The sequence below is a fragment of the Takifugu rubripes genome, chromosome 1, assembly GCF_901000725.2.
Source record: "Takifugu rubripes chromosome 1, fTakRub1.2, whole genome shotgun sequence".
Lineage (NCBI taxonomy): Eukaryota > Metazoa > Chordata > Actinopteri > Tetraodontiformes > Tetraodontidae > Takifugu > Takifugu rubripes.
Window position 1 is genome coordinate 14488609 of NC_042285.1, and position 27043 is coordinate 14515651.

Below are 27043 nucleotides of genomic sequence, written 5' to 3' on the forward strand. Positions count from 1 at the left end.
ATCTACACATTTATACACTGTACCTTCTCCAGCTGGGCAGTGATGTCATCGAGGCTGAAGTTAGAAGCCAGAGCTGGTTTCCCATGATGCCCTGTGGCAGCTCTGATGGTTCCAGCTGGTGACGCTCTGGTGCTGCTGCTGCTGCTACTCGCCCCGCTGCTGCCGCCACCCCCACTGACGCTGTTACTGCTGCTTCCACTGCCACCCCCACCGCTGCTGCCCCCTCCTGGCTGCTGCTGCTTGCTGCTGCGGCCTGCCGGTGGCTTCTGACGGACCTGGAGACAAAAACTTTCTGTCATTTTTTTCTCTACACGGCACCGCATAATATTGGGAGAGGATGCGACCGGGTTCTGATTGATGCATAGTTTTTTATTTACTGCCCAAACAAACATAGCCCTTATCTGAGCTGATTTTCAATTTATTTTTAATGTCCTTTAACCTGAAAAGCAATTTTAGAGCATTCCGAGATTCTGTGACCTCTGAGACATGCTATTTGTGCACCTTGGTGTCGGTCAGCCCCAGACGGGCCATGCTGCTGTTGGGTTTACTGTTGATGGTGCTGAGCTCTTGTTCAATGGAGGAGAGATCAGCCATAAGAGCATCTAAGTCGACATTCTCCCCTTGATTCAATGCCTCTGCAAACACCCAGAAAGTAGAACATGAGAAAAAGACAAGAAGCAAGTGCAGCCAAATACATCACAGGAAGTAGGAATTAAACATGCGTCTGACCATTAATGTTATAGATGGAGAATCTGTAAGAGAAGTTGGCCATGTTTGTCTCCTGTCTGAGTGGGGCCTTCTGTTGGGATTGAGGTTGTGCCGGACGCCCGTCATCCAGACTCTTGGCAGACGGAAAAACAAGAGGAAAGTGTGCAACACAGTTTGCTTCACTGTCGATATACCACAAACTCCCAGAATACTGGGACACCTGACATTCAAACTACCCGTCCTGACATCGGAGTACCTGTGTGAGTTTGTCCAGTTCTCCCAGCCAGGCTCCAAACATTTGATCAAGGTCCTGGTCCTCTTTATCACTGTCCTCCTCCTCCTCTTCCTCCCTGATGTCTACTTCCTCATCTGACAACTGATCCATCTTCAGACAGAGAAACAAAAGCACAAAATAAAAGACTGAAAGACAAACGTGTCAATTTGTGAGTTATTAGCTCTGCCTAGTGGCTATTAGACTGGATATTATTTAATGTGTCTATCTGAAGACAGAAAAGAAATCATGAAATCCAATGATTTATGTTACATGTCACTATACAGTAGATATGTGATATCAATTTTCAAAGTACTGACAGATTCGAGTAATATAACTAAATTGAAATTGAAACCAAACAAAGTGTTAAAAAAAGGACAATGGCTAAAATCACACATAAGTGTAACACATCAGGTAGTTATGAGAAGAGTATTGTTAGTCATCCCCTAAAAAGGATGCTCCTGACATGTAGTGAGATTAAACACTGTGGTGAGATTGAAAGAGCTGTCAGGCCATCAGGCAGAGGACTGTAGTGAGTCTGGTGAGGGTGGGGGACTTTTAAACATCTGCCAACATGCCCGGGTCCCTCTGTCCAAGGAAGCAGACCACAGGGTTCTAAAGGAAGTCTCCAAAAGCCTGAAAATATCGTCAGGTGATCTCCAGCTGACTCTTGGTACTGCTGCTGTAAAAGTGCTTCTCTGATCAGGAGGAGCCTGAGACAGAGCTGAACCTTCATGGGAGGTGTGAAAGTAGGAAAGCTTTGCTGTCTGAGGGAAACACCAAGGCCGGACGGACAATTGAATTATGTTCCTAGAACCCATGAGTCTATATTTGAATTATTTGGACACCAGAACAGAAAACATGTTTGGCGTGAACCAAATACAATATTCCAGCTCAAGAACATCATCCCATCTGTGAAGCGCGGACGTTTCAGGGTGTGGGGATGTGTTGCTGCAGCAGAATCACCATCAGACTCCACCGTGAATTCTCCCGAGCATTGGGGGTGCTGAGGAACACGTGAGGCCGTCTTTAAAAAATGGAGAGTCCTGGAATGACTGAGTCAAATCCCAGGTCATGATGGCATTAAATGCTCTGACTGGTTGCACATGCAGGAAACCCCTCAAACACCTCACAGCTGCAACAATTTTGCATTGAGGAGAAGGACAAACAAACCTTCCTCACACCGATGTCAGAGTTGATGCTACAAGAAGCATCTCAGCGAATCTCGGCCAATAGAGGGGTGACTAGGGGAGCAGATCAGGGGGGTAGAGTCCTAAAGCTTACTTGGTTAGAATATGCATTGCTATTAGTAGCTTTTATTTAATGTGTAAAACAAGGCTTGGTTTTATTGTTTGTCTGCAGTTCAATAATTCCCCCCCAGAGATAAATGAAAACAAGATTAGACATCAATATGGGAACATTTTTTGTAAAGTACTGAATATTTGATGGGCTGTCCTAGTTTTTTCCCATGGTTAACGGTTGAACTCATCCTCTTCCATTTTGTGTTTTGTTTTCTTTTGATCCTTTCATCCTTCCCAGATCTCCACCCTGCTGACCCAACACTTTTGTAGAGAGAATGTGCTATTCCTGTGTAACTGTTGGTTGTCACCCCTCTCTCCCTCCATCTCTGGGGAGAAACAGCCAGCCAACGCACATGCAAAATTAGAGAGCACAAACTGAGGCGCAGACACATGCACGCATGCAGGCACGCATGCACACACACGTAGCCTAAATGACAGACCTTGCTAACCACAGAGATCTAATTGAAGCTGCCCCCTGTGTGTGTGTGTGTGTGTGTGTGTGTGTGTGTGTGGTTAGGGAGGACTTATGAGGGACTGGGGTGTGTTGTGAAAACTCTCACAGCTGCGCTCCCATACAACAATCTACTGTTTCCACCTAATGGATTCTCTTGCCAGTCTAACCAGTCTGAATCAGAGATAATTACCTTCAAGTTGCATTTGAACTCAGAATGTTTTGACTCTGAGCAGAATACAGATGTAAAAATGCTCCGCCCAAATCTGCTGCCCTCCAATTAAACATTATCCAGTTCTCAGCTCACCCGAGCATGGCAACCGAGCCGCGCGCAACTTGTGATGTTTCTCATTTCATACTTATTTTACTCGTTTACTTCTTGCACTTCCCAAAATTCAGGCTGCTGGAAATAATTGTGTTTGCGTGATCAGCCTTCTGTCAGGGTCAGTTTGCTACAGCTAACCTTTACAGCGGCAGAATGAACAGTGCGTGCATTAAATGGATCATTGTGTTATCGTGCTAGTTGCTCTTTAGCTCAGCTTCCAGTTCAGAGTCCTATCAGCAGGAGCTCTGACACAGCAAGTGGTGGAGTTATGCGTGTGTTTCCAAAGTAAACAGCAATTACTGTACTACAGTCAGACTCCTCCTGTCATACTGAAACCTTGCAATCATACTTCGATCCTTCATTCCTCCCACGTCTTTCACTCTTTTCTCTCCAAACACAACCCAGCTCTTCCTCCCTGCTCCTCCTCACCTGTCGCATTTACTGTTTTCTTGCTCTTGAGTCAGAGTACAGCTGTTGCCATGGTGCCACTGAACAGTGGTCTGCTACCAGACCACCATCAGACGACTCAAAACTTCTTAAGCTCACTCCCTAAACTCACTTCCAGCACTGTAATGTTGAAATAATCCAAGTTTGCTGTTTGCCCATAAAGGTAGAATAGAATTTTTTATTTTTTTTACCTCACCATGGATCGACATCCAAAAACTATTGATCAATCTAGTCAAAGGTGATCACTGATGTGTATAAATAGGTATAAAACAAACATGATTTCAACTTTATGGAGACAACATGATTCCAACTTTATACAAAACATTGTACACCTTTTCAAGCTTTATTAGGCACACATATAAACACTACCTAAGATAAATGTAAGATATATGGCCATATAATTTAACATAGAAAATAGAAAATCAAAGAGTCACTGCTGAAGCTTTGGGAATTTGAATCTGACAAATCAATGGGCTGCTAAACCTGTGTGGTTCAGGACATTTACCTTTGCCTTCAATAGGTTGTGTGTTGCATCAGCAGGAACCAGCTCAGTTACAGTAAATCTGACACACACTAATGACGGGTTGGGTTTTGTGACTAAGAAGTGAATTCAAACCTGATGACTACCAGTCTTTAAACAGAAGACACTGTTGGCTTCAATGTGAAACTGCTCCCAAAATAGAGTGTTTATTGACAAAGTGAATATATCAGTCCCATGAGAGACGATATAATCTGTCCACGTCCATTATGACCGATGAGGGGGTTATGGGGTGAACCTATGAACTGTTAACCTATGCACTATTCATCCAGTAGGAAAAAGAACCTCTGGCATTATTAGGTAATTCACAGCTTCATTGTTGTTCCAAAATAGCTGAACAGAAAGTACCACAGAGGAAGAAAAAACAGGCACAGGAAGCAGAGGAGGAGTGAAGAGTTGCATGCTGATCCAGCAACAATATCACTTCCCCTGGGACGAAACGGGAGATTACATCATTTTCCTTGTTTCTCTGCCTCATAATGACATCTGCTTGGGTTTCTCAATAGCAGGAAGGGAGATGTACACAACATGGAGGGTAGAGATTGTGCGTTACCCTACTCAGCTGCGTGGTGTTGTGTATTACAGCAGTTGTACACGTTGCCTTTGCATCGGCTCTGCAGCTTTAGACCTACGCAAAATTTGGTTTTGTTCCATAGATGGACAGAACGGTAAGACCAGTACTCTCTGATTACCAGTTTTATAGGGCAGAGAGACCGTAGGAAGCAAAAGCAGGACCTTCCCCTCTTAAGGGGATAATATGTGCTTAAATAACCCCAGAGTAAGCACGTGTTTTGATTATTATAATCTCTCTACTACTTGAACTGGTCACATCATGAATGTGTTTGGTTTAATTCATACCTGACAAGTTACGTACAAACATTGATTGATAGAAAAATGCCATTCATATCGAACAAAAAAGAATTGATACACTTTTAATATTCCTACCACCGTATTACTGCTTCATAAAAATATATTCTGCTTCATTTTCATTCTGGTTTTCCCCATGTTCTATTTTTGGTCCATTATACTTTGTTTTGCTTCCACTCAGAAGAGTTATCCGAGATCTTTAATGTGAGTTTTCATTGTTACACTGATGACGCTTGAGTGTGTTTATGTGTAGCAGCTGATGTGATCGGTACTGAACCCTTAAATAAAACGGTCCCTCCCTGAGCTCCCTGGGGTATTGGCCATGTGGTAAGTCCCAGCGTCTACACAGCTGCTGCGGTTTTATGTCGATCACGCTGATACTCGTCATGAAATTCATTAATATTTGATGTCCTTAAATAAGGAAGCTTATCTTTACTATTGTGTTTATGTGACCATATTCTAAAATCCCCTAAGAAACCTTCATTGAATTGAGGAAAAACTCATTTTTGATTTGTTTTTGTTATTATATTTGACAGATATAGCATCAATAAATTATGGATAAGATTAAGCCTGACCTCTCACAACCCAAAAACACAGGGCCTCTGATGGCGTCAGTACAGTAAGTTGTTTTTTTTGACACACCTACATTAAACAGATAGTACAGGCAACGATAGTTGACCGATTATTTTGCACGCCATCACAACCCCAAAGCAAAGCCAGTATTAATCTGCTGTTTTAGGAGCCTTAGCTGGTTTTATGGGTGTTTTGGAAGCTGCAGGGATCTGGCTGGGCAGTAAAGTCTGCCCAGCAGCTCTATTAATACGAGAAATCTGCTGCAATTCAGACACAATGTGCACAATATAGTTGTAATAACTGGAAATGAAGATACAGTGAGACAGTAATGAATATAAGCTGGTCTTTCATCACACATCGGAACCACAAATAGAGAATCCTGCTGATGACTCCAGCAGAAACAGCAGTGCTTTCCTGTAATTTACAGCAACGAGCACCATCTCATCAATCTTGTTACAAGAAGATCATATTAGTGTGGATATAGTGTAGATTTATGATTACTTTAGGCTAAGGAGGTCCGCACAGTCCACATGGCTTGGCATATACTATAAAGCAGAGAAGCCGCCTCGTGATGAGACTAGGACACATTATAATCTGGTGCAGAATTCTGCATGTGATCATGTGATAATTTGGGTGGTTTGAAAATATTTACCTTTGGGCTGCTTAGTACTGCTCCAGCACAGCGGGAAAGAAAGGATTCAATCAGCCTGCAAAAACACAGACAGAGAATTGTTTATTGTAACTACAATAATCCCATGGATGTAATTAGAACAGCAAGGAATCCTAGTTGCACAAAAAATATGGCTCTTTTTATGGCAATAGGCCATGATCACTTGTAAACGGTAGTTTAGTAATATCTGGCACACATTAAGCCATTTCTTGTCCTCTGTGTAACTACTCTGATATGTATTATACGTGCCTAGAAGTTTTAAATGTCCCTATTCAAAAAGGAAACACAGCAATAGAAGTTGTGATTTAAATGTAAAAAAAAAAATACTATGAATATGATTAAGTAGAGTGTAAATTTCAATAAAATTCCAATCATTTCTTAAATTATAACATTATCATATGACAGTGCGTCGCGGCAGCTCACGATGATTCTCATCCCTTCTGTCACACAAGCAAAGTGTGTTCTTTCCTTCGACCCTGCAGCTAAGACGGGATCGATGTAATAATATTAACATGCTAATGTTACAATACTCCGCTGAGCTGTACGCAAATCTATAGATCCATACTTGGATTTTAAAATGTAGTCAGCCTTCGGAACAATACACAACTTTTGGTAGCATTTTCTTGTGTGTGTGTGTGTGTGTGTGTGTGTGTGTGTGTGTGTGTGTGTGTGTGTGTGTGTGGGTGTGTGTGTGTTTTTTTGCACAAGATCATCGGCAGCACTCATGTGATCGTTAGCTGATGACTGGAACTCAAACACTATCTGAGACAAACACATCTGTTAACACTATCAGCCTACATCGCTGCATCTCCTAAAAAGCCTCCTAAACATGGAAAAATGCTGTAAACTATAATGAAATGACTCCAACAAAGATGATGGAATATTATCAATATGCAGAAATCAGCAAAATGTACCACACACACACACACACACACACACACACACACACACACACACACACACTAGTGCCAGAGGATCTAAACCCATTCTATAATAACTTTAATGTCTGTACCACAATCAGCTGAAGAGTCTCCTGCTCTTTGAAGGAAAAGGTCAATGTTCTTTGAGAATGTTCTGCTAAAGAGGTTTAAATAAAACATCATTTACAGTTTGCTTTCAAATCTGCTTTTAAAAAGGACAACGCCTTGCAAAAAGATACAGCTGGACACTGATGGATGTAGCAACTTATATTTATACGACTACAACTGTTGTGCAGAGTTCACACTGTTCTATTACTGAGTAAAAACAATTCTGCTGATGTCTATCAATAGTCTCGTTAAAGTGAGGCTGAAATTCGTTAAATCATCATCAGTCTGTACAGAGTTGACACAAAAAATGTGGAACTATGTTGAGTGGCATGATCCCCGATGAAGCCAGCTTCAACTGGACTCATGTTGATTGTGAAATATAACTTTAGACTTCCATCTAATTCCAGGAACTCTAGCCAGATTGTAAATCGTTCTTTAACCTTCACTGTTGCAACTGATTACCCCACAGGAAAGTATTAAGAATCAGCTCAGAAGAGCCTTTCACAACAGCCTGGTTTTCACTATTTCCATTCAGTTTATATAACATCCGGTCCAATCAAGATTGTCTCGGGCATCTATAGCAACCCCCAAACAAGCATTTTGCAGGTGACAGGGGAAAGGAAATACCCCCCCCAAACCTCATCTTTAAAATACTGAGGCTCTCCCACCTGGACTGGAAGCTGGCCCCACAAGGATCCAATTCAGAAATGATTCCAAGACTGCACACTCATACCGGAGTTAACGAAATGCCATCTTCCGCGGTGATGTGGCCTGCTGGGTTATTCCGAAGGTGTTTGGGACCAACCACTATCACCTCAGTTCTATCGTGCTTATTCTACAGAATAATATTTCCAAAGGGAGGCATGTGCATGCTGAAATGGATCGGTTCAAATACAGAACCTTGTGGAACTCCATGAGTAGCACTAGTACATTAGAACGAAACATCATGAACAAGACCAAAGTGGAATCCATCTGATGAAGATGATCAGAACCAGTCTAGTACTGTCCCTCTAAAAACCATGTTCCAGTCTATACATAAAGATGCAATGGGCACCAGATCATAGCATTTATTGGCCATTAACTGAAAATCACTGAAAGTCTCTGTGGTGCGTAAGGATGCATTTATCACGTGAATGACGGCAACATGAACTACATATTACTGTATTTAACGGTGGTGAATGATTAAAGACTATGATTTTCTCCTTCAATAAAACGCACAGGCCAAACTTCTAAGTCCTCAGCAAACCTTGAGGTGGTTCTATTGTTGTTCTTAGGAGATGTAAGGAAGTTGGTGTTAGATGACATTCTTCCATCAGCGGATGGTTAAAATAGCAAGACTGAAACATTTCAGTGATCCATAAAACCATCATTTGTTTCCCAAAACATGCCAATGTACAAGACTAAAATAAGGTTCAGATGATCCTGGCTCTGCGCTCTGGATATGATTTATAGGCTTTCTTTAGGTCCAGGCAAGTAGAGGCTGTTTACTATCCAGGTGTGATGAGCTCTATAAAATACCACCGTCTCCTCATAAGCAAAGACCAAGCTTTGAAATATAGTAGATGCATGATGTTTATGAAAGGCTAATAAAAGCCCCACGCCTGCAGGGTGCTCTTCTTCATTTTAAAATGTAAAAAAAAAGCATCTTACTCCATCATATATACATCACATAAAACCCGCTGTGCTGGATTTTTTTTCAGAACCAGTGTTTGCACAACTTTTGCTAGTCCTTCTCAGCAGATTTGTGAGGAATTTACACAACAGCTAACATTATGAAATGACCCAACCTGCCCAGCGAGAGGATCCCAGCACACAATAGCCTTCCCTCTCCATTAATTCACTCATACTGGCACGTGGACAATAATGTTATATCAAGTTCATCTTAAACAACAGGTGCTTTTACATCATATTGCATCTGGAGGAATTATTTGATATATCAAGCCACAATAAATACACCTAGTACACATTGCAGAATGTTATAATATAGTAATTACATCCTGCCAGTGTTAGCATTTCCTTTCCTTCATTCCTGTTTGTCTGTGCTCCTTTCATGTGTTCCAGAATCCTTTACGGAAACGATAAAAGGAAACATTAACATCTATGTGACACACTAGTGTCACCAGCGTCAGACTTAAACTGCCAGTTAATAACTACAGTTCTAAAAGGCTAAAATATTCAATAGTTGCATTCCTCCTGGGTGACTGTAAACGTCCTCAATCTCTGTGCACTGGTGAATCAAAATGCCATCAAAGAACTCTCCCAAACCTCTTTTACCTGCAGTATGACAGCGTTCAAGGAGCAGAATTTTCCTGCAGCGCCTTGAGTGACACTTAAACCAAATGCCTGAAAGGCTTTCAAAACAACTCCATTTTCCACTGCTCTCCCTCTCGCCTGAGACGGCTCCTGCCAGACACCACATCTGCACTTTTAGGCACCAGGAAGATTGGCAAAGTGACAGTGGAACACTCGGAGAATGAACAAACAGTGAAAGAAAGCTCGCTTTGTGCGTATTTTGCATGACTTGGTTGAATTTAACTGTGAATATTGTTATGTTTGTGCACCGCACAGAGGGAACGCACGTTGGTTTGCACTGCAGCGTCCTGCTCCGGTTCGAGCTTCCTGTCCTGTGAGCCTCGCGTGTGTCCAGCCTGCAGGGACAGAGACACGGTAGAGGTGTGTGTCTGCATTCAACAAGCAAAACACTGGCCTTTTTATATTACCAGATCCTCCTCCTGAATTCAGATTCATATCTGACCAACAACCATTAAGGGAATGATATTCACACATGGTGTGAATCCTGTCTGACCGGACTTGCCTAAGATGATCTTCCAGAGATCCTCTGGAGCGAACAGATGCTGTTATCCATCAGCTACTCTGAAACTGACAATTACTATGGAGCTAGTCAATCTAAAGATGTATTAGAGGATTTTCTGTGTTTTCAGGTAATAATTCAAAGATATTCTTTTCAGCAAATGCTAAAATGCCTCTATAAAATATCTTATTTCCTCCACAAAATGAGCCGTTTTGGAGTTTTCATACATCTTGTACCTTAAAGATGCTCTTATAGTGCACAAGATGACTGCATTTGAATTTAAAATCTGCACCTTTCTGAGGGCAGGAGTCAGGACCAGAGCTTAAATGTTGCTGAAATCCTACGTGACATTTTATACGTAACTGTTTAACAGTGTATGAGGCAACAGCAACTAATATTTCAAAATACACATTTCGGAATACAATTTTCCCAATGGACCACACACACATTGGCCTTAAAATGACCTGAGGGCAAACTTTGCTCCATCTCATGTGTAAATGCGAGCTCCAACCATAATGTTCCTTGAACCCTTGAAATAAGTTGCTGAAGTATGCAAGCATGCTCCACTCTACACTTTCCATCCCTACATTTTCATACTGCAATTTAAGATACCGGTAGCCACAGCTCGACGGAAACTAACATAGATTCACACCAACATGACATGATGACGGGACAGAAAACGACAGATTTTTCCACCCTCTACAGTCTCTGTACAGGAGGTGGCTGCGGTTTGGTCAGGACTCTCGCCACGTGTTCTCTTCAGGAAGAAGCCAGCTCAGAAAAACCATAGACGGGTCCAGACGCACGCCGAGTCCTGACACACACCGCGGGAGGAATGGAAACACGCAGGATTCCAGAATCAACCTGAACATAAATGTAAACACAAATGCAGAACTATGTTATCCAACCAAGCTCGGCATCCCGCAGACCGACCCACTTTAGCGGGCCGTGGTCCTCGGCTGAACCTCGTCCTGTCTGTCTTCACAGGAGCGGGTTATCTGTTTGACAGAACTGGTCAGGGGCAGGAACGCTCAAGTCAGCACTCGCATTCTATCAACACTTTCGTTATTAACAAATAAGGAGCACTGGTCCTCCATTTGGTGAACGTGGGCCTTTTTTTTTTAACTTATTAAATATGTCAAATACAAATTCAATTTCATGGGTTTAACTGCTCAATGTTGATGGAAAAATTAACTTCAAAAACAAGAATAAAGTCATTTCCCCTCAAGCGGTTCTGACTCTCAGCTGCACAGCTCCAACCTGAACATCCATGCGGAGGACCGAGGCCCACGGGAGAGATGTCTTGATGAGAGTGTTACAGCTGAGGAAAAACATGGAAAGGAAAAATAAGACTTAAAAAAAAACAGAAAAAGAAAAGCAATGAAGAAACTGGAGCCATTTTTCCAAGAATGAGGACTGTGGAGAACTGCTGCTGCTGCTGCTGCAGCCAAGATTGACTTTACATCTGTCTGGAGTTAAGTGGAGTCAGGACAGATGGAAATAAATAACAATAAATAATACACTATATATTCTACGATGTGGACCTGAAAGTAGACCTCTGACTATCAGCTGTACCATCATAAAGACAATATCCTGGTCACATGTGTTGGTTGGTGTAGGTTGGTAGTTAGTCAATGAAAACAGTTGTGCTTCATTTATAAAATCTTTTCATCCATGAAATGATGCTTAGTTGTTTTTTTTAAACAAGCATTAAAAATAAAAACAGATGGCTAAAACTGCCGGAGCTCACCTGGAAAATAAATCCTCACAACCATAGTTTTACTGTCGACTTAGAAATATGAAGGATTTGATAGTCAGGAAGCAACACTTTGTTCTGGTCTGATCAAAGAAGCTACTTTGGCTAAATTGGAGTTTTCCCACATTTAATTCTTGCATAAAATTCTGACCTGACTGAACTGAATAGATTGAATATTAATAGCTAAATTATTTTCTGCAGTTTCTATTTCCAAATAGCTGCAGTGAAGAGCAGGACTGTCAATAAATTTGCCATTTTCACATCCAAGAAGCTAACTTTTTTGGGCCACAGTAAAAAAGATAATAATTATTAACACTACACACATATAAGATATGAGAGATCACAGCAGCAAAATGACCCCATGGCTCTTTGAGAGATTGGAGACAGAGCTGAGTATCAGAGTATGGCGGTGATGAAGGCAGCGTGAGGAAGGTCTCGGAGGTCTGGCACCAGCTGATAGACCGGAGAGACGGAGGACGAGCACCCTCAAGCTCAATTAGAACAGCCAGGATTTTATACTCCAGTTAACCCTCAACACTTACCCGAGAGACTGGATCCTGTCCCACTTTGCAGCACGCGAGTATGTGGAGGTGGGTGTCTCAAGGCGGTCGGAGTGACTTTACTTTCTGACTGTTACAGGATTCAGATACAGCGCTGTGGAACGAGGTTTTCGCTGGAAATCCAGAATCATTGCAGTTTCTGATTCCATTTTGACATGATGAAATGAACATGATGATTTTTAATCAGAGCAAGGCTGAACCGATGGATGAGGATCAACAGCACAGTACCAGAAGAACCAGAGGCTTTGCCAGTGATGGCCCAGACCTCATCTGAATCACACAATCTTTTTCACAATATTCACAAGGTTTTTACTGATTCTTCAGTCCATCAAGGTCCACAATGAAAGAGTTCAGAGTAAAGTGATATTTAAAAACAGCCCAGTTGGAATTATTATTATTATTATTTGTTTTATTATGAGGAATTCCAACCAAAGGGGGGTAACCTTCAGTGCAGCAGAACACTGAGAACAGCGACTGTGCATAATGTCTAACTCTGAGGTCAACAACCCTGGCTCTGGGGCAACATTTGGCTCTTCTGCTTTTCGCAGCAGCTCCCTTCAGATGACAAATAGGAGAACTGTGTGAAATCAAAGCTGAGCGATAAATCACCACAAACAGGCAATCAGATGACACCAAGACGCCCAAGGCAACAGACGTCACTGACCAAGATACAGGAAACCTGGTTAGCTGCTGGCAGATTACACTATCTGAAAGGAAAATGAAATGGCTCCATTTTGACATCCACCTAAATCCTTAAATGTACATTTTTGGGGTAATTTGCAGTATTAGGGGAAAAACAACAACAACAATCCAGCAGTATTTTCTCACTTTACTCCACTGACACATCTGTTTGAAACTTCTGAATTTTCCACTAATAATGTAATGACTTCCATGAATTTGCATAGTTATGTGTTTTATTTCAAAGTAGGGCCATACAGGCCAGTGTTTTCTCTAGTTTTCACAAGAGGAAAAAGGCCTTTTCCTTTATTGTAACTGGTAAAAAAAAGACTGGTAATAAACTGTGACCACATTTGTAGCTGCTTCATTTCATTTATACAACAAGTTATGGTTCTTTTAAATTGCAAAACTGTATTTAAAAAAACTGAGCTGATATGCTGTGTTGTTTAGTGTTAAAAGAAAAGATGGCAGGGGAGATTTGTGACAGTAAAGGTTGCAGACAGCAGCCTAGATTCTGCATATTCTTTACAACTTGAAGAGTTTGGACAGTTCTGTCCTCCACGTTGACCCTTAAACACGCAGGCAGACAGCTGACAGGTCCGAGCGCGTGAAATAATAATCCAAATCCAAGACAATGATGTCATAATCTACAGCATGACGTCAATGAAATGTAGGAAAAATAAATAAAAGTGCACATTTAAAAGTGAGCGGTGTGGCAGCTGCGGGGAAACACGCCCAGAGCTGTAATGCTAGATGAATGCCACGCCTTGCTGGTGTCAGCTCAGAACGTCTAGCCTCCAGCTGCATCGTCCAACACGCAAATATCCCCGCTGGAAAAGCGCTGTCAGCCGGCTGCTGCTCCCCGGCCGACCTGCGCATCTAGGCCGGCCGGGGAGCCTCCGCAGGCCATGCGGCGTTTCATCCCGCAACAATAGTGCACTGAAACACGCATGCAGGGGGACACACGGCGCTGATAGAGAAGACGAATCCATACATGTGAAAATAGAAGCACCGTGAATGAATTTAAGAAGTGAATGAACGCCGTTTTTCCGCGGAGCTGGCCCGACACCCCCCACCCCTTCTCCTTTCTCTGCGCACACGTACAGCGCGTTAATTAGCTGTTAATATATGAGCCGCGTCCAACATAGAACATTTCACTCGTCATGACAGATCAAAGACCCAACAAATCCAAAGGATGTCTGGAACAGCGAGCTTCGGTCCACATAAACCGAGGGGAGGTGAGGAGAAAGCAGCCTGGATGTGTGGAGGTGAAGGGGAATCGGGCTACTTACTGTTCCGATTCCAGGGAGCTTTAAATCCAGGGGGACAAACCTCAGCGTTCAGCGGGAATGAGGCGAGCTGTCCGGTGGGGTAAAGCTCCGGGCACCGACGGGATTTGTGTCGGTTCCAGGTTTTCCGACGTCTTCCCTTTCCCAGATATCCCAGATTTCCCCGAGTTCCCCTCACTGCCACACCGACTCCCAACGCTGCTAACGCTGCGTCAAGCGTCTGGAAGCCCACGACGAACTCTTCCGGTCGGGACCTTCGCAATAAAAGCATCTGTCATTGCAAATATGAGTTCTCCGAACATAAATCATTCTGTCCGCTTCCGGTGCAGAAACTAACGTTCCAATTTTGCATCTCAGATTTTCCGGACAATATCTGACAGGAAAAACACATTTCATGAGACACTTCCTGGCCATACATGCCCGCAAGTAAGCTAAATGTTTTAAAGTAAAAATGCATTTTCACGCAAATTTTCCATTTTTATCATTTTGCTGTGGCAATCTTAAAAATTGCATTTAACTATTGTAAAAAAATAAATAATTACATGAAAATAAAAGAAGCACACATATGTACTTAATTATATATAATTATATGTAATTGTATATATCTTCAATTTCTGTAAAGTACAAAGATATAATCTTGACTCTAATAGATGATTAAGGCCTATTAAAAAAATCTGAAATGAGAACTCGGCAGTGCCTCTGTAAGAAATGTCAGAGGCTCAAGAGCAGCCACCTAATGATCATCCATAGTGAGTAATGAGAAGACATTTCTATATCTTATCTTCAAATCTGGACAATCCTGAGGGTTCTGCCCCTACACACCATTCCATGGCACTGTACCAGTGCCGGTGCTGCTGGCGTGTGTGTGGTCTGATTGACCTGTCTGTTCTTCCTGCTCTGCCTCATATTCACAAGCTGTGTGTGGTGGCTGTTGTACCGTTGATCCATCTTTTTAAAGCTAAGCCGTTTAACAGGCGCAATCTTGCACTCTGGAAGTGTGCGACTTGCCAATCTTTCCCTTCTTTCTTGTAACGGGCTCACCACTGATGGTTCTGTTGGTGGTTCTGGTGTGCATCTTTACGACCGTGCAGTAAGTTGGCCTGCCATTTAGCCGTAGCGCTGCTCTCTGACTGTATGTGGGTTATCCCACAGTGGAACTGGGACCTTTCCCACCCTGCGGTTGCTTTGTCTCATCAAAGGCTACTGGCTTTGACCAACTGGCTTTCTTTTATTCTTATTTTCTGAATTTTGTTTTAGTTTGTCTTGGTGTCACCTTTTCCATCCTCATGCCCTTCAAAGCTCCGACAGTCTGGTTCTGTCGCTGCACTGCCGGGCATAAATGCTTATAACTGTTGGACTGCCTCCCTTTCCTGGTGTTGCCTGGTGTGCAGTTCAAGTAATGAAGTATTCTGCACCTGCCTGCATTACATGTATCTAATATATTTTACAGACTGTTGAAGTGTAAAAAGGTAAATGGACCATGAGCAGTACCTTTTTTTGTCCTCTCCTCAGAAGACATCTAGGTCCAAAGATGTCTTGGTCAAGGGCAGCATGTAGAGCAGAGTCCAGGAATCAAACCGATGACCTTCTCCACACTGGATCGACAACTTTTGCACCTGAACCGAATAAATGCACCCCACTACTTCCCCCACCCCCACTCCCACATACACACAAGACACCATTAGTGTAACACATTCTCTTTATTAGCATATCACCATTGCTGTACTACTTCAACATACAGATAAACCAACAAGGTTGAGGGTAAAGCAACCGGGTGGAGGTGACGTCAGCTGTGCAGAAAAGCTACTGAGTCCAGCTGTTGCTCAGCTCACTCTTCATGGCAGACTTGACTGTCCTGAAGACAAAATGTGCTTTCGATCCACAAGGTGGCAGCAATACGCGTATTTTCAACTAAACTACAGTAAATGCTTCTAACAAAATAGAAGCATAGTGTGACACTTCAGAGCTTGTATGTAGGAAAAGTGGCCATAAATTACACAAAATCTGTTCTGTAAATATTTAATTTTGATAAAACTTATTTCTAATTCGTTTTCCCAAAGAAATTTTAAATAAAATGAATCCAAGGAAGTCAACTCACACTGAGGTTGGAGAGAGATGAGGAGGAGGATGAAGACTGCACTGTGATCGGTCTGGATGGGCTTTTAGCTGGCGCTCTCTTAGACAGCCACTGTTTTAACCGGACATCTATGGAAAATGAAGAATCGGATGATGGATGAGGCTATCAGTGCAAATCAGTGAGATTATGAGCATTAGAATAAACAGATCTACTCAAATGTTACACTGAAGTAAATCCAAATACGATTGGGATTTAGACCCTAAATCACATCACATCACCCTATTTTTAGCTTCCTAACATCCAACCTGAGGGTTTAAGAATTTATTTGATGATTTTACGGAGTTACACGTCAAAAGTGGGCAACACAAAAGCCAGTTCATCAGCCTTGTCTGTCCCAAAGACTAAAATCTAAAAGGGACTGTCCATTTCTAGCAAAGCAACTCAGTTTTGGAAGAGTCCACCAGAGAGGCTCGACAGCCTCTGAAGCATCTTTTAAATGATGCTTTAATGGGGTGTGACCACCTTCCTCTTATTGCCTCATCCACAGATGTTATACCTTTACTCTTGTACTTTCCTTTCAATAATTCTATGACAAATGTCTAAACCTGGTATATTTAGACTATTTCTACCCCCCTTGATGGTGGAGTTGGTATCATTTATCAGAACTCTAGCGTTCCTGAAGGAATCCTTTCTAAGGCGGAAGCATCTCTACATACTTTGCTTCTTGGAGTGCTGCACAGCCTTGTAAGAGCTCAGCATTGCAAATGGATGGTAGGACAGAGTTAAGGGATGGATTATTACGCCCTGCGTTAGAGAACAGAGAACAGGATGAGGTTGTTGTGATAAGGATAAAGGTCATTATCATTTTAATACCTTGGAGTGCTGGCTGGAGAAGGAGGTGGCAGGTTTTTGCCGGTACAGAGCCATGATTTTCTCCACAGGGAGACGATTCTAAAGTAGCACACAGTGCAAGGGTTAGCATAAAACAAATACTAAAAAAATAACTGCAGAAGGAAATTTGTTTACTTTGCCAAAAAAAAATAAAAAAAAATAACATGGTGCGCCTAAATTCATGGGGTTTTTTCTCTTGTGGAGCTCACCATGATTATCCCTGCGAAGGAAGACAGAATCATGGCCTCCTGCTCTAGCTGCTTTGGGCTGGTAGCACTTCCTGGGCTGCTGGATAAACCACTGTCATAAGGACAAAAAAGAACAACTAAACATATCTATCAAGTTAAAGAAAGAATGATAAAGAAATGATGTATATTGAGTGTTTAGGGAGCAACACTCTCATTTGTCCCAGGTTAAAGGAAAACCAAAAAGAGCCAATATGAGGGGGGGAAATAAAGCACAAAGGAAATGAAAGACATCATTTCATATAGAACCAACTAATATTTGTCTTTATTAAAGCTAGATAGATGGTCATATTCATGTTTGCGTGAGCAGAGTGTGATTATGTACAGTAGATACAGCAGTAATGTGGTCATGGATGAAGCTTCAAACATTTGCTTCTTGTAGACTGATGAGCTCTGTAATTCATCTGATCAAACATGTCTTGTCCTCTCTCAACACTATAAGATCATTTTTTACTTAGATTGGCCTTTAAAAAACAACACCTGATATTTCTGTCCAGTATGCTCCATCCAACATCTTTGTCCAACCACCTTAAGGCAACACTCACGGTGAGGTCATAATGAGCCTGTGAAAATCCAAACATCTCAATCAAAAGAACCTACTGGTAACAAACTTATACATCATTTTTAAACTTATTAAAATGTGCAGAGTATTAGACCACCTCACCTGATCTCATCTCACAGGGTCACATGCAGAAACACTAGCGGTTGGAAGCTAACGTTTGATTTACATTATAGTGGTTACAGTATTGGACAATAGCTTCCTATTGTCCTGGTAAAGCGATCAGTCTATCTAGATGTTCCAGGTCACCAGGGCAACCAGACATTTCAGCTCTCATCTGAAAGGCTTCTTCAGTCCACCTGGATAGGTTGTGTTTGTGTTTTGTCTGTCGCCATCCTTTATTGTTAGATATGTGTAACTTCACTGACGGTAAAAGAATGTAGAGAGATTATGGGCCTGAGCAGCCGGTTGGTCGGATTCTAGGGAAAAATGCTTTTCTGTCATAATTCAACAATGAATTCTTCCAACTAAGATCATGCTTGAGCAGTCAGGTCCATATAACATAATAACTCTCTACGTACGACAAGACCTTTTCACAGTTAATTTTGAGCTATCTAATGGTTTCCATAAATGCCGACACCTCGAATTGTATTGGTTTGATGAGTCTGTGACATCATCAACCTGGTAATAGAGGAGAGAACATTTGTTTTTATTATAAGTGTGTTAAAGGCATAAGTGAGCTCCCCCATGTTTATAACTTCTCCGGACATGGTTGGAGTCCTTCAGTCCATTTAATTCAGTTTATTTCAGGTTTTTTTTTTTCAGATGAATGCTGCATCAGGACGCTTGAAATGTTTTAGTTTAAGTGGTAGCACATTCCATCACCCTTTGAGCCGTCACATTACCAGATCATCCAGCATGGTGGAGGTCCCTGTGGCCTTTGGATCAAAAGACTTTTCTCTGAGTTTCTGCCCAATGTATTCACCACTGTTAGTAGAGCAGAAAAGCAAAGGAACATTTGAAATGACAAAAAGGTGCTTTTGAACTCTTCGAGGCTTTGGCCACTTACATGAGGCTCTCTACAGCTTTTCTCAGTTGCTTAGCCTCCATTTCTGCAAATATAGGAAGACTGAAATAATTCCCAATTTAGTGTAACCAACTTTATTAGCAAGAAAAAAAATCCAGTCAAGCTAAAGAATTGATGAAGTGGAAGCATTAACCAGTAAGGTTACAAATGTCTAAGAACTAATGCTGCAGAGGGTGGAGACAGAGCGGCCATGTCCATGACGACAGCAGCCAAATGCTCAGTCACAACTCCACCAACAAGAACACTTTAATAAGCAAAGAAAATGTCACTGGAACTTCAGGCATGCAAACAACTCACCAGACACAGACCTTCAGGTAACAGGAAGACAAGAACATGATGAACCCAGTCAAGCCTGAGGCTTTACAGCAACAGGGAACACTTCTCAGGTTAACGGCAAATAATTAATGAACAACCTCACATCAGTCTCAGAGCTCAACTATCCACACATGCATTTTTCTCTTCTCTGTAAAATGTGTTAAAACAAGTTGGATAAGAACAAAAAACAAAAATAACAGAATTAAAAACTAATAATTAATCCAATGAAGCTCTAGGACTGATCGCCACCTTTGGTTTTTTCTTCCTGCCGTCCTTAAACAACGGAGAACTCAGAAATGTGGTATCGCTGAATTTATCTCCGCGCCTCATTTTGCTGCAAAACAGAAAAATCCCAGTTAATCTTTGCCTGATGTTAAGGAGAATAAAAGAGCGCTGCAACCAGAGCAGAACTCTTCACCTGTTTAGAGTCGGCTCTTTGTAACAGACCACGTTTCTTTTTCGGTTTCTCCTCCTGGTGTCGCTGTCGGGTGTTGCCACCGTGTTGGTCAGTGACGTCAGTACTCTGCCGGCTTGAATGAAAAATTACAATTCAATTCAATTCAATTCAATTCAATCTTTATTTATATGGCACTTTTCATACGCTAGGTAGCACAAAGTGCCACAAAGGATAAAAACAGCAAAGAGAACAAGAGAATCAAGAAAAGGACACACACACACACATGCATACAACACACTTACACACACATCCACACACATAAACAAGCTGAGGCAAGTTGAGACATGGCTGGGCACCGAGACCTGAGGCGAAGGAGACGCCACCTTTGGAGGCCCACCAGGCCGAGGGAGGTCACGGTCCGTGACCACAGGTGGTACCGCCACAAAGACCAGCCCGACCCGGACAGACCGGAGGCTCCACACCAAAGCACAGAGCCCCCTAACCCCCCAGGCCAGAGCTGTCCAGGGGACAGCACCCCCAGCGGTAGACCGGAAACATCTCCCAGCCTGGCCGGCCCCCATGAGGAAACACCATGAGGAGACACTGGAGCTAAAAACTGAAGGACTGAAACAGTAAATGGGATAAAAGGTATAAAAGCTAAAAACTGAGGAACTAAGAATTGAAGTAGTAAAACAGTACTAAGACTAAAACAGACTAAAACAGTAAATGGGTTAAAAGGTGTAAAGACTAAAAACTGAGAGACTAAGAACTGAGGGAATAAAACAGTAAAAGTGTCAAGTAAAATAAGGATAAGACATAAAAAAGCATGAAGACATAAAATAAATTGAAAATAATCAGAAAATCAATTAAAGGCTTGATTAAAAAGGTGTGTCTTGAGCCTCTTTTTAAAAATCTCAGCAGTCTCTGCGGCCCTGAGGTTCTCCGGCTGTTCCACTGTCGGGGACCAGAATAACTGAAGGCCGCTTCCCCGTGCGTTCTAGAGCTTACATGTGGGATGGTTAAAAGGCCGGTGCCAGAGGACCTCAGAGTCCGCGAGGGTTGATAGAATAAAAGCAGGTCTGATAAATAAGTCGGGCCAAGACCATTAAGACATTTAAAAACTAATAAAAGAACCTTAAAATCGATCCTGAAACGCACGGGTCGCCAATGCAGCGATTCTAAAACCGGTGTGATGTGCTCCCGCCCTCTGGTCCTCGTCAGCACCCGTGCAGCTGAGTTTTGTAATAATTGTAGGTTGGTGATGCTCTTTTTTGGGAGACCAGAGAGCAGGGCATTACAATAATCTAGACCACAAGAGATAAAAGCGTGCACCAGCACCTCCGTGCTGGCCTGAGAGAGAAACGGGCGGACTCTGGCTATATTCTTCAGGTGGTAAAAACCTACCTTTGTTATGTTTTTGATGTGTGGGATAAAACTAAGCTCAGAGTCAAAGATCACACCCAGACTTTTTACAAATTGAGATGGTTTAAAATCCTTTAACTTTGGTACAAGTTTCTCTCTCTGACCTTCAGGACCAATGACTAAGACTTCTGTTTTGTCCTGGTTGAGCTGTAGGAAGTTTTCTGCCATCCATGACTGGATATCTAGAATACAGTTAAAAAGGGCATCAACTGGCCCTGTGTCACCAGGAGCCACGGCGATGTACAGCTGCGTATCGTCAGCATAGCTGTGGGAGCTGATGCCGTGGCTCCTGATGACGTCCCCAAGAGGAAGCATGTAAAGATTAAAAAGGGTTGGACCTAAAATTGACCCTTGGGGAACCCCACATTTTGTCTCGTGGATTCTCGACTGTAGTTTAGAAGGTGGTTTGTCCTAATAAACCACAACTGGTGCGTGCACGTACCTGGAGTGGCTTCACTGGTGACAGCAGCGGACAGGTCGAGCACCGCCCGGTGCGTCGTCTCTCTCCTGGGTGTAGAAAAGGGTGAAAGCGCGTCTGTGTCGGTGGGGGGGGCATTTGTGGCCAACCACGGGGGCCTCTCATCCACCAGCATGTCTCCAAAGTTCTCCAGCTCATCCTGAGTATTCATCCCGTGACTGTTGCCATCGACGACAGACTGCCTGCTGCTGGGTGGATCGCCCTGCTGATGAATAACACAGGTATTCCTGAGGTCTCTGGGCTCTGGCGCCATGCGCAGCTTCAATGCGTCCAGGTCCATCCCATAAAACGGTTCAGTGCTGCCAGCCTCCTCACCTCTGGCAGAACATGAACCTCCCACCACTTCACCGTCCTTCTGTGTGTCGTTAATATCATCAACTAGAAAAGGTGCTTTGGCGCTACATCTCGATTTCTCGTTGCCAAGGCAACTCCTTTCTTTGTCTTTCTGCTCCTCGCATGTTCGCTGCCTGTTCCGTCTACCCTCGTTTTTACTCCGATGCTTCTTTTCGTTTTTCCTGGCCTTCTTTCGGTTCGGATGAGCGGACGGGACCGTAAAATCCTGGTTTGCCTGTGTGGAACCCTCACAGCTCCTGGTTCTCGTGTCTGGTTCCATGAGACCCGCTGCTGCTGATGATTCTGCATTTGGAGAGGAGTGGTCCCAGATTAGGAAAGTCTTCCGTCTGGATTGGTGGCTGTTCACCAAACCAGCTGTTTCCTCATCCTTCTTTACAGTCCCAGAGAGGCTGTCAGGTTCTCCCAACAAAAAAGGCCCAACAACAAACGTTTTCCTGGACACAGAAGCCCTTTCTCCTTTAGCTTTGGACCTCCTGCAGGTTATTTTGGAATTTAATTCTTCTGCAACATTTCTCTCCACTGTTCTAATTTTACAGAAATTTACATCAGGATCTGTGAAACAATCATCCAGGTTTAGCGGGACGTCTCCGACCTCGCCATCTTGCTCGGAATGGTGAGATTTTAACTTGGCCTTTGACCCTTTCCTGTTCTTTTTGGACACGTGAGGGCTTTGAACATTCCAACTCTGGCTTTTAGGCGACTGCAGCACATCTTCCTGGTTACCAAGTTTTAAACTTGAATCTTCCGGGCCAATCTTCTCAACGTGACTCTTCCTGGAGTGTGTCAGGTTCTTGACTGGGATTCCAGCCTCACCTGAGCCAGAGGTTTGTTGTTTGTTCTTGTCTTTTGCCCTGCTGGGGCGACCCTTCTTCCTCACTTTACTTTCCACAGTGACTATTTCCGTAGCATCAGACAGAGTCATCTCCATTGTTGCATTCAAGAGCACCGTGTTCTCTGGTTTGCTGTCGTGTTTAGGGCCACCCTCTGCAGAGTGAGCGCTGTTGGTATCAGATGGGTCCACCTGTGTGTTTACTGCTGGGGGGCACTGGCTGTCCTGAGGACAGAAAACTGATTTCATATCAGAGCCCGACTCAGGAAGTAAACGCGACAGTCTCTGAACTTCATCTCTTAGACTGCTGGCTGGATGCAGAATTGCTGTGGGGGGAGGTTGCACGCGCTGCACCTCAGCTGCTGTGTTAGCTGTAAAATACATTGAAAAGAAAAACTTGCAATTAAAATTAACATTGTGACAACATTCACTATTTGCAGAATCTGTTTCAGTTCAGGCTTTGTTATTCATTATACAAAAACAACAACATTCATTTGAACAGGGTGAACATACACGTCTGTAATTCATATGATAATGGTTAGCAACAGACATGCACAAATCTCGGTCGATGTTCAGTACCATCAGTGTTGACTTTGGGATTGTCCTTTACGTGAACAGTTGCGCACGTGGTTTCTTTGCGTAGGTCCACCGGAGGCGACGGATCTATTTGGCTGATAACAGGATATGGAGGTAGAAAATATTTACAGGTGCCTCAGCTAAAATAACAAATGAATTTATTGCACACTACAGAGAAAGTAGATTTTTTTACTTACCTTTTGGGTACAATATTTTCTTTATCACTTGACAAATGTTGGTCGATCTCAAGCAGTTTAGGAAAATCCTGTGGGGAAAATTTGTAAAAGGCACTGCCTTTGTTCAATATTTTTAGGTAAGAAATCTGCAATTCAAGTACTGAAGACAGCATTTAAATAAAATATTTCCTTTCTCTTCCTCTCTCTCACTAGGAAATCCAGTTTAACCAACTGTGATGACTCACTGTGAAGATCCTGAGCTGCACATCTCACTTTTTCCGACTTTTGTCCGAAACCAGGGCTTGAACTAATACCCTCCGCTTCTCAGCCCTGCCCCCTACTGACTGAGCTACCACCACCCCATCACTTCACGATAGTCATTGTTTTTTTTAATTTAATCTTGGTAAAAGACAAGAGTACATGAATGAAAACATGGAGTGCTGAATATATCCATTTACAATCTACAGCCATTTGTGAGATTTGTCCGATTCCAAAAGAGCATGCCTCAACACATAATTGAAATTAAATCAATTATATGTATTAATTGTATTTCAAAACAGTGTTTGTATAACATTTGTCATTTTCAACAGTGTCCAGAGACAGACTTGCTGTTACCAATTAGTGAGAGAAATGCTTACGCCGTCTGGGAAAAGCTCAGCAGCCGCATTAAAGTGGGGCAGCATGTCGCTCTGGAGGCTTTTTAAGATGAGAAGCTGTAAAAGAAATGCAAAACAAAGACCAGTATATGAATAATATAAATGTTTCCTTTGAGACAGTCTAAGCATTAATGTATGGGCAGTCAGAAACAGTGTAATTTTTTAATCCATTACTAAAATTTAATGGTACAGCACATATTCACTGTTAAAATCATACCTTAACAAAACACTAATTTTCAAAACACAATTGACAACTGTTTTAAATAACTAATTTTGAGTTTAAGGTTTCAATAGCTTTCCTCTGAACATGGATATTTTTTTTTCCTGTCTTTACTCCTTTATTGACATCAAATAAACCTTTTTGAGTTGTGATCTTTAGAATTTATTGGGGCCTGACTGTCAAAATGTACAGATATAATTTTACTTATTTTGGTCATGGTTAACAAATACTGTTTTGTTAGTTCACATTTGTTAAAAAAAGAAAAGAATCACATGATTATAACTGTGTAACTTCGAGCCCATCCAGGAACTAATGATTGTCAAACAGTTTCACCTACTGTTTTGCAAATTTGACAAACAGCAAGTAAAGGCAGCAGAAATAAGGAGGATAACTGGTGGCCACAGACCAGTTCTCCCTCCTAATTACTGATGGTCTACAGAGGCTGAAAAGACCCCCAAGTCCCAGCCAACAAAGCTACAAAGAGATTAGCTGGGTAGCAGACAAACATCAAGACATCTGTAAACACTGTGAGTGTAAATTATGACCACGTATTATAGATTTCACCATTATTGACAGTAGCACCTGTAAATAAGTTTAAAAACTAACCAATTTTCTCTGCATGTATTTCTTGCTGGCCAGCTCAAAGCACAGACTGTCAACTTGTTTCTGGAGGTACATGATCTCCTTCTCCAGCTGCCGACACCTTTCTTTCTGAAGCTCTAGAGCTCGAGCCAAGGCAGTGTTGTTGGTCTTCAATGAGACCTTAAAGAAAGATGAAGTATCTAATATGATCACAGACAGAGAACATAACGTTAGAATACAAAATTTGAAGAATACAGAAATGTGTTGAAATAAATGGGAAGACAGACTATGAATCTTATTTTTGATCTTAGATGCAGCGGATGCTTGTGTGGAAGCTGGTTTGGGGCCCATTTTCTTCCCGTGTATCATGGCTAGATGAAGCCACAGCTGTGCAACTGATGAAACTGGCACCCTGAAAGGACAATTGTTTTTATAAAATACATATAAATACAATTTAGTTGAAAGTAGTGATTTTGCACAGGTATTTTATAAGAAACCAGAAAATTAGAGATCTCTGAGAAAATCATTGCCAGTTGTTATTTATGGCATATTCTTTGGTGATTTCCAGGTCTACACGACTAGATATGTCAGGATCACAGCGATTTGGTCAATTTTGCTTTAGCAAATACTTTCATTATTTCACACTTTAGGAGATGCAAAAGATTATTTAATTGAAACTCATAAGGCAAAGCAATATCAACTGGTAAATGATGCCATCTTTCTGCCTATTAAGTGAGAAGCAGAGAGATAAAAAAAAATCCTTCTGTTGGTTCCGAAGACAGTTGACTATCGTTAGCTTGGGATAGCAGTGACTACCTGTTTCCCCCAGCCGATATAAAGCCGCTGTAAAACAAACAAGATAATCTACATTACGGATGCACAGGCGGACATTTGCTGTAATAACCAGGTGATATTCCCGTCGATAACGTTGATAACCGCTCAGTGTACAAGTTTACAAGCAACAGTCGACCTTTTGAACGGAGGGACTTCCGCGCGGAGGCTGGTCTGAGAGGTTGAGGCCCAATCAGGGATGACCCGGACTTCCGTTGTTCTGATTGGGTTACCTAAGGAAAGGAATTCTGGGTATTGTAGTCTGCATGGCTCATGATTTTAAAAAAGAGACGTATGTAAGTTAAAGATTGGCGATTATTTGAATAAATAATGCTTGGACCGAATGTCATTGTTTTAAAGCATTAGTATTAACCAGCAAGAAATAGTTCCCCCCCTATACTCTTTACCTCTGTCACTGAAAAAGTGTGATTTTCAGCTGCCGCTTTTTCACCTTGTTCGTTCGGCTAAAGCTTTTATTTGTGTGGCACAAAAATGCGTTGTTCTTTTTGCTGTTTACAAAATTCAGTTGTTTACTAAAATATATTGTAAAAGAAAAAATAATTTCTCTAATGCCATTTAGAAAATGAAATATATACAAAAATGAAACATCTCAAGCCTTTATTTATTTTAATTTACAGCTCATGAAAACTCATTAAGCATCTCAACAAATTAAGTAGCTCAGAAATCATTATAATGTATTTATTTCCACTACATCCCTCTTTCTTCAGATATCAAACGGACCACCTATCTGAGTTACATCTCCTCCCAATTAATGTGCTTCGTATAAACCGATGATAAACAGAAACACGTCTCATGACTGCAAAATGTGTACTGTACACACAAATATAAAACACATTTAAATTAGTAGTTGAAAAATAGTAGAGGGGGGGAAAGCAATTGCTCACATAATCCTAAATCGATGTGTGTCATTCTGATAAGAGTTGCCTTCTTTTTTTACTGTAGCAGCCACATAGCAGCTCACTTCGATTCGTTAAGTCTGCCTGCGTACAGGAAAGTGACATTTTATTATTTTATTATTTTTCGCAAGACGGGCAAGTCAGGAAGTCATGTCATGCTCGCCTGTTTTTTATAACAACCGATCAGGTGGTCTGGTCCCTATCTCAGCCAATCCGG

The 27043-nt window shown here is 42.1% G+C and overlaps 3 protein-coding genes across 7 annotated transcripts in view; all 3 read right to left on the minus strand.

The window, feature by feature from the left end:
• Positions 1-14509, minus strand: part of LOC101073885 (ras-associated and pleckstrin homology domains-containing protein 1-like) — a 31711-nt gene extending 17202 nt beyond the window's left edge. For 2 of the 3 annotated variants that reach the window (XM_011607550.2, XM_029825314.1), the window contains exons 1-6: positions 14278-14509; positions 6134-6188; positions 965-1093; positions 730-841; positions 502-635; positions 24-275 (exon numbers count right to left, since the gene is read on the minus strand). In XM_011607550.2, the coding sequence (XP_011605852.2) occupies positions 24-275; positions 502-635; positions 730-841; positions 965-1093 (627 nt within the window). In that variant the 5' untranslated portion in view covers positions 6134-6188; positions 14278-14509. Of the gene's footprint in view, positions 1-23; positions 276-501; positions 636-729; positions 842-964; positions 1094-6133; positions 6189-9758; positions 9828-14277 lie in introns of all 3 variants that reach the window. The other variant, XM_029825317.1, reaches the window with a different exon arrangement.
• Positions 14510-15968: 1459 nt separating this feature from the next.
• Positions 15969-18068, minus strand: c9h2orf80 (chromosome 9 C2orf80 homolog). The gene is made up of 6 exons (XM_029848947.1): positions 17968-18068; positions 17452-17542; positions 17225-17302; positions 17068-17155; positions 16373-16479; positions 15969-16129 (listed from the first exon to the last, which is right to left on the minus strand). Exons 1-6 carry the CDS (start codon positions 18066-18068, stop codon positions 16103-16105), a joined length of 492 nt encoding a protein of 163 aa, XP_029704807.1. The 3' UTR covers positions 15969-16102.
• Positions 17996-26059, minus strand: sgo2 (shugoshin 2). Of its 3 annotated transcripts, XM_029848931.1 has the most exons (11): positions 25947-26059; positions 25366-25490; positions 25103-25278; positions 24259-24333; positions 23642-23709; positions 23448-23539; positions 21650-23239; positions 19807-19918; positions 19638-19722; positions 19056-19098; positions 17996-18973 (listed from the first exon to the last, which is right to left on the minus strand). In XM_029848931.1, exons 1-10 carry the CDS (start codon positions 25967-25969, stop codon positions 19078-19080), a joined length of 2367 nt encoding a protein of 788 aa, XP_029704791.1. In that variant the 5' UTR covers positions 25970-26059; the 3' UTR covers positions 17996-18973; positions 19056-19077. The 3 variants fall into 3 exon arrangements, with proteins under 3 accessions (XP_029704791.1, XP_029704784.1, XP_029704797.1); XM_029848924.1 differs by lacking the exons at positions 17996-18973; positions 19056-19098 and having other exon boundaries at positions 19132-19722; XM_029848937.1 differs by lacking the exons at positions 17996-18973; positions 19056-19098 and having other exon boundaries at positions 19132-19722; positions 25895-26057.
• Positions 26060-27043: the final 984 nt, after the last annotated feature.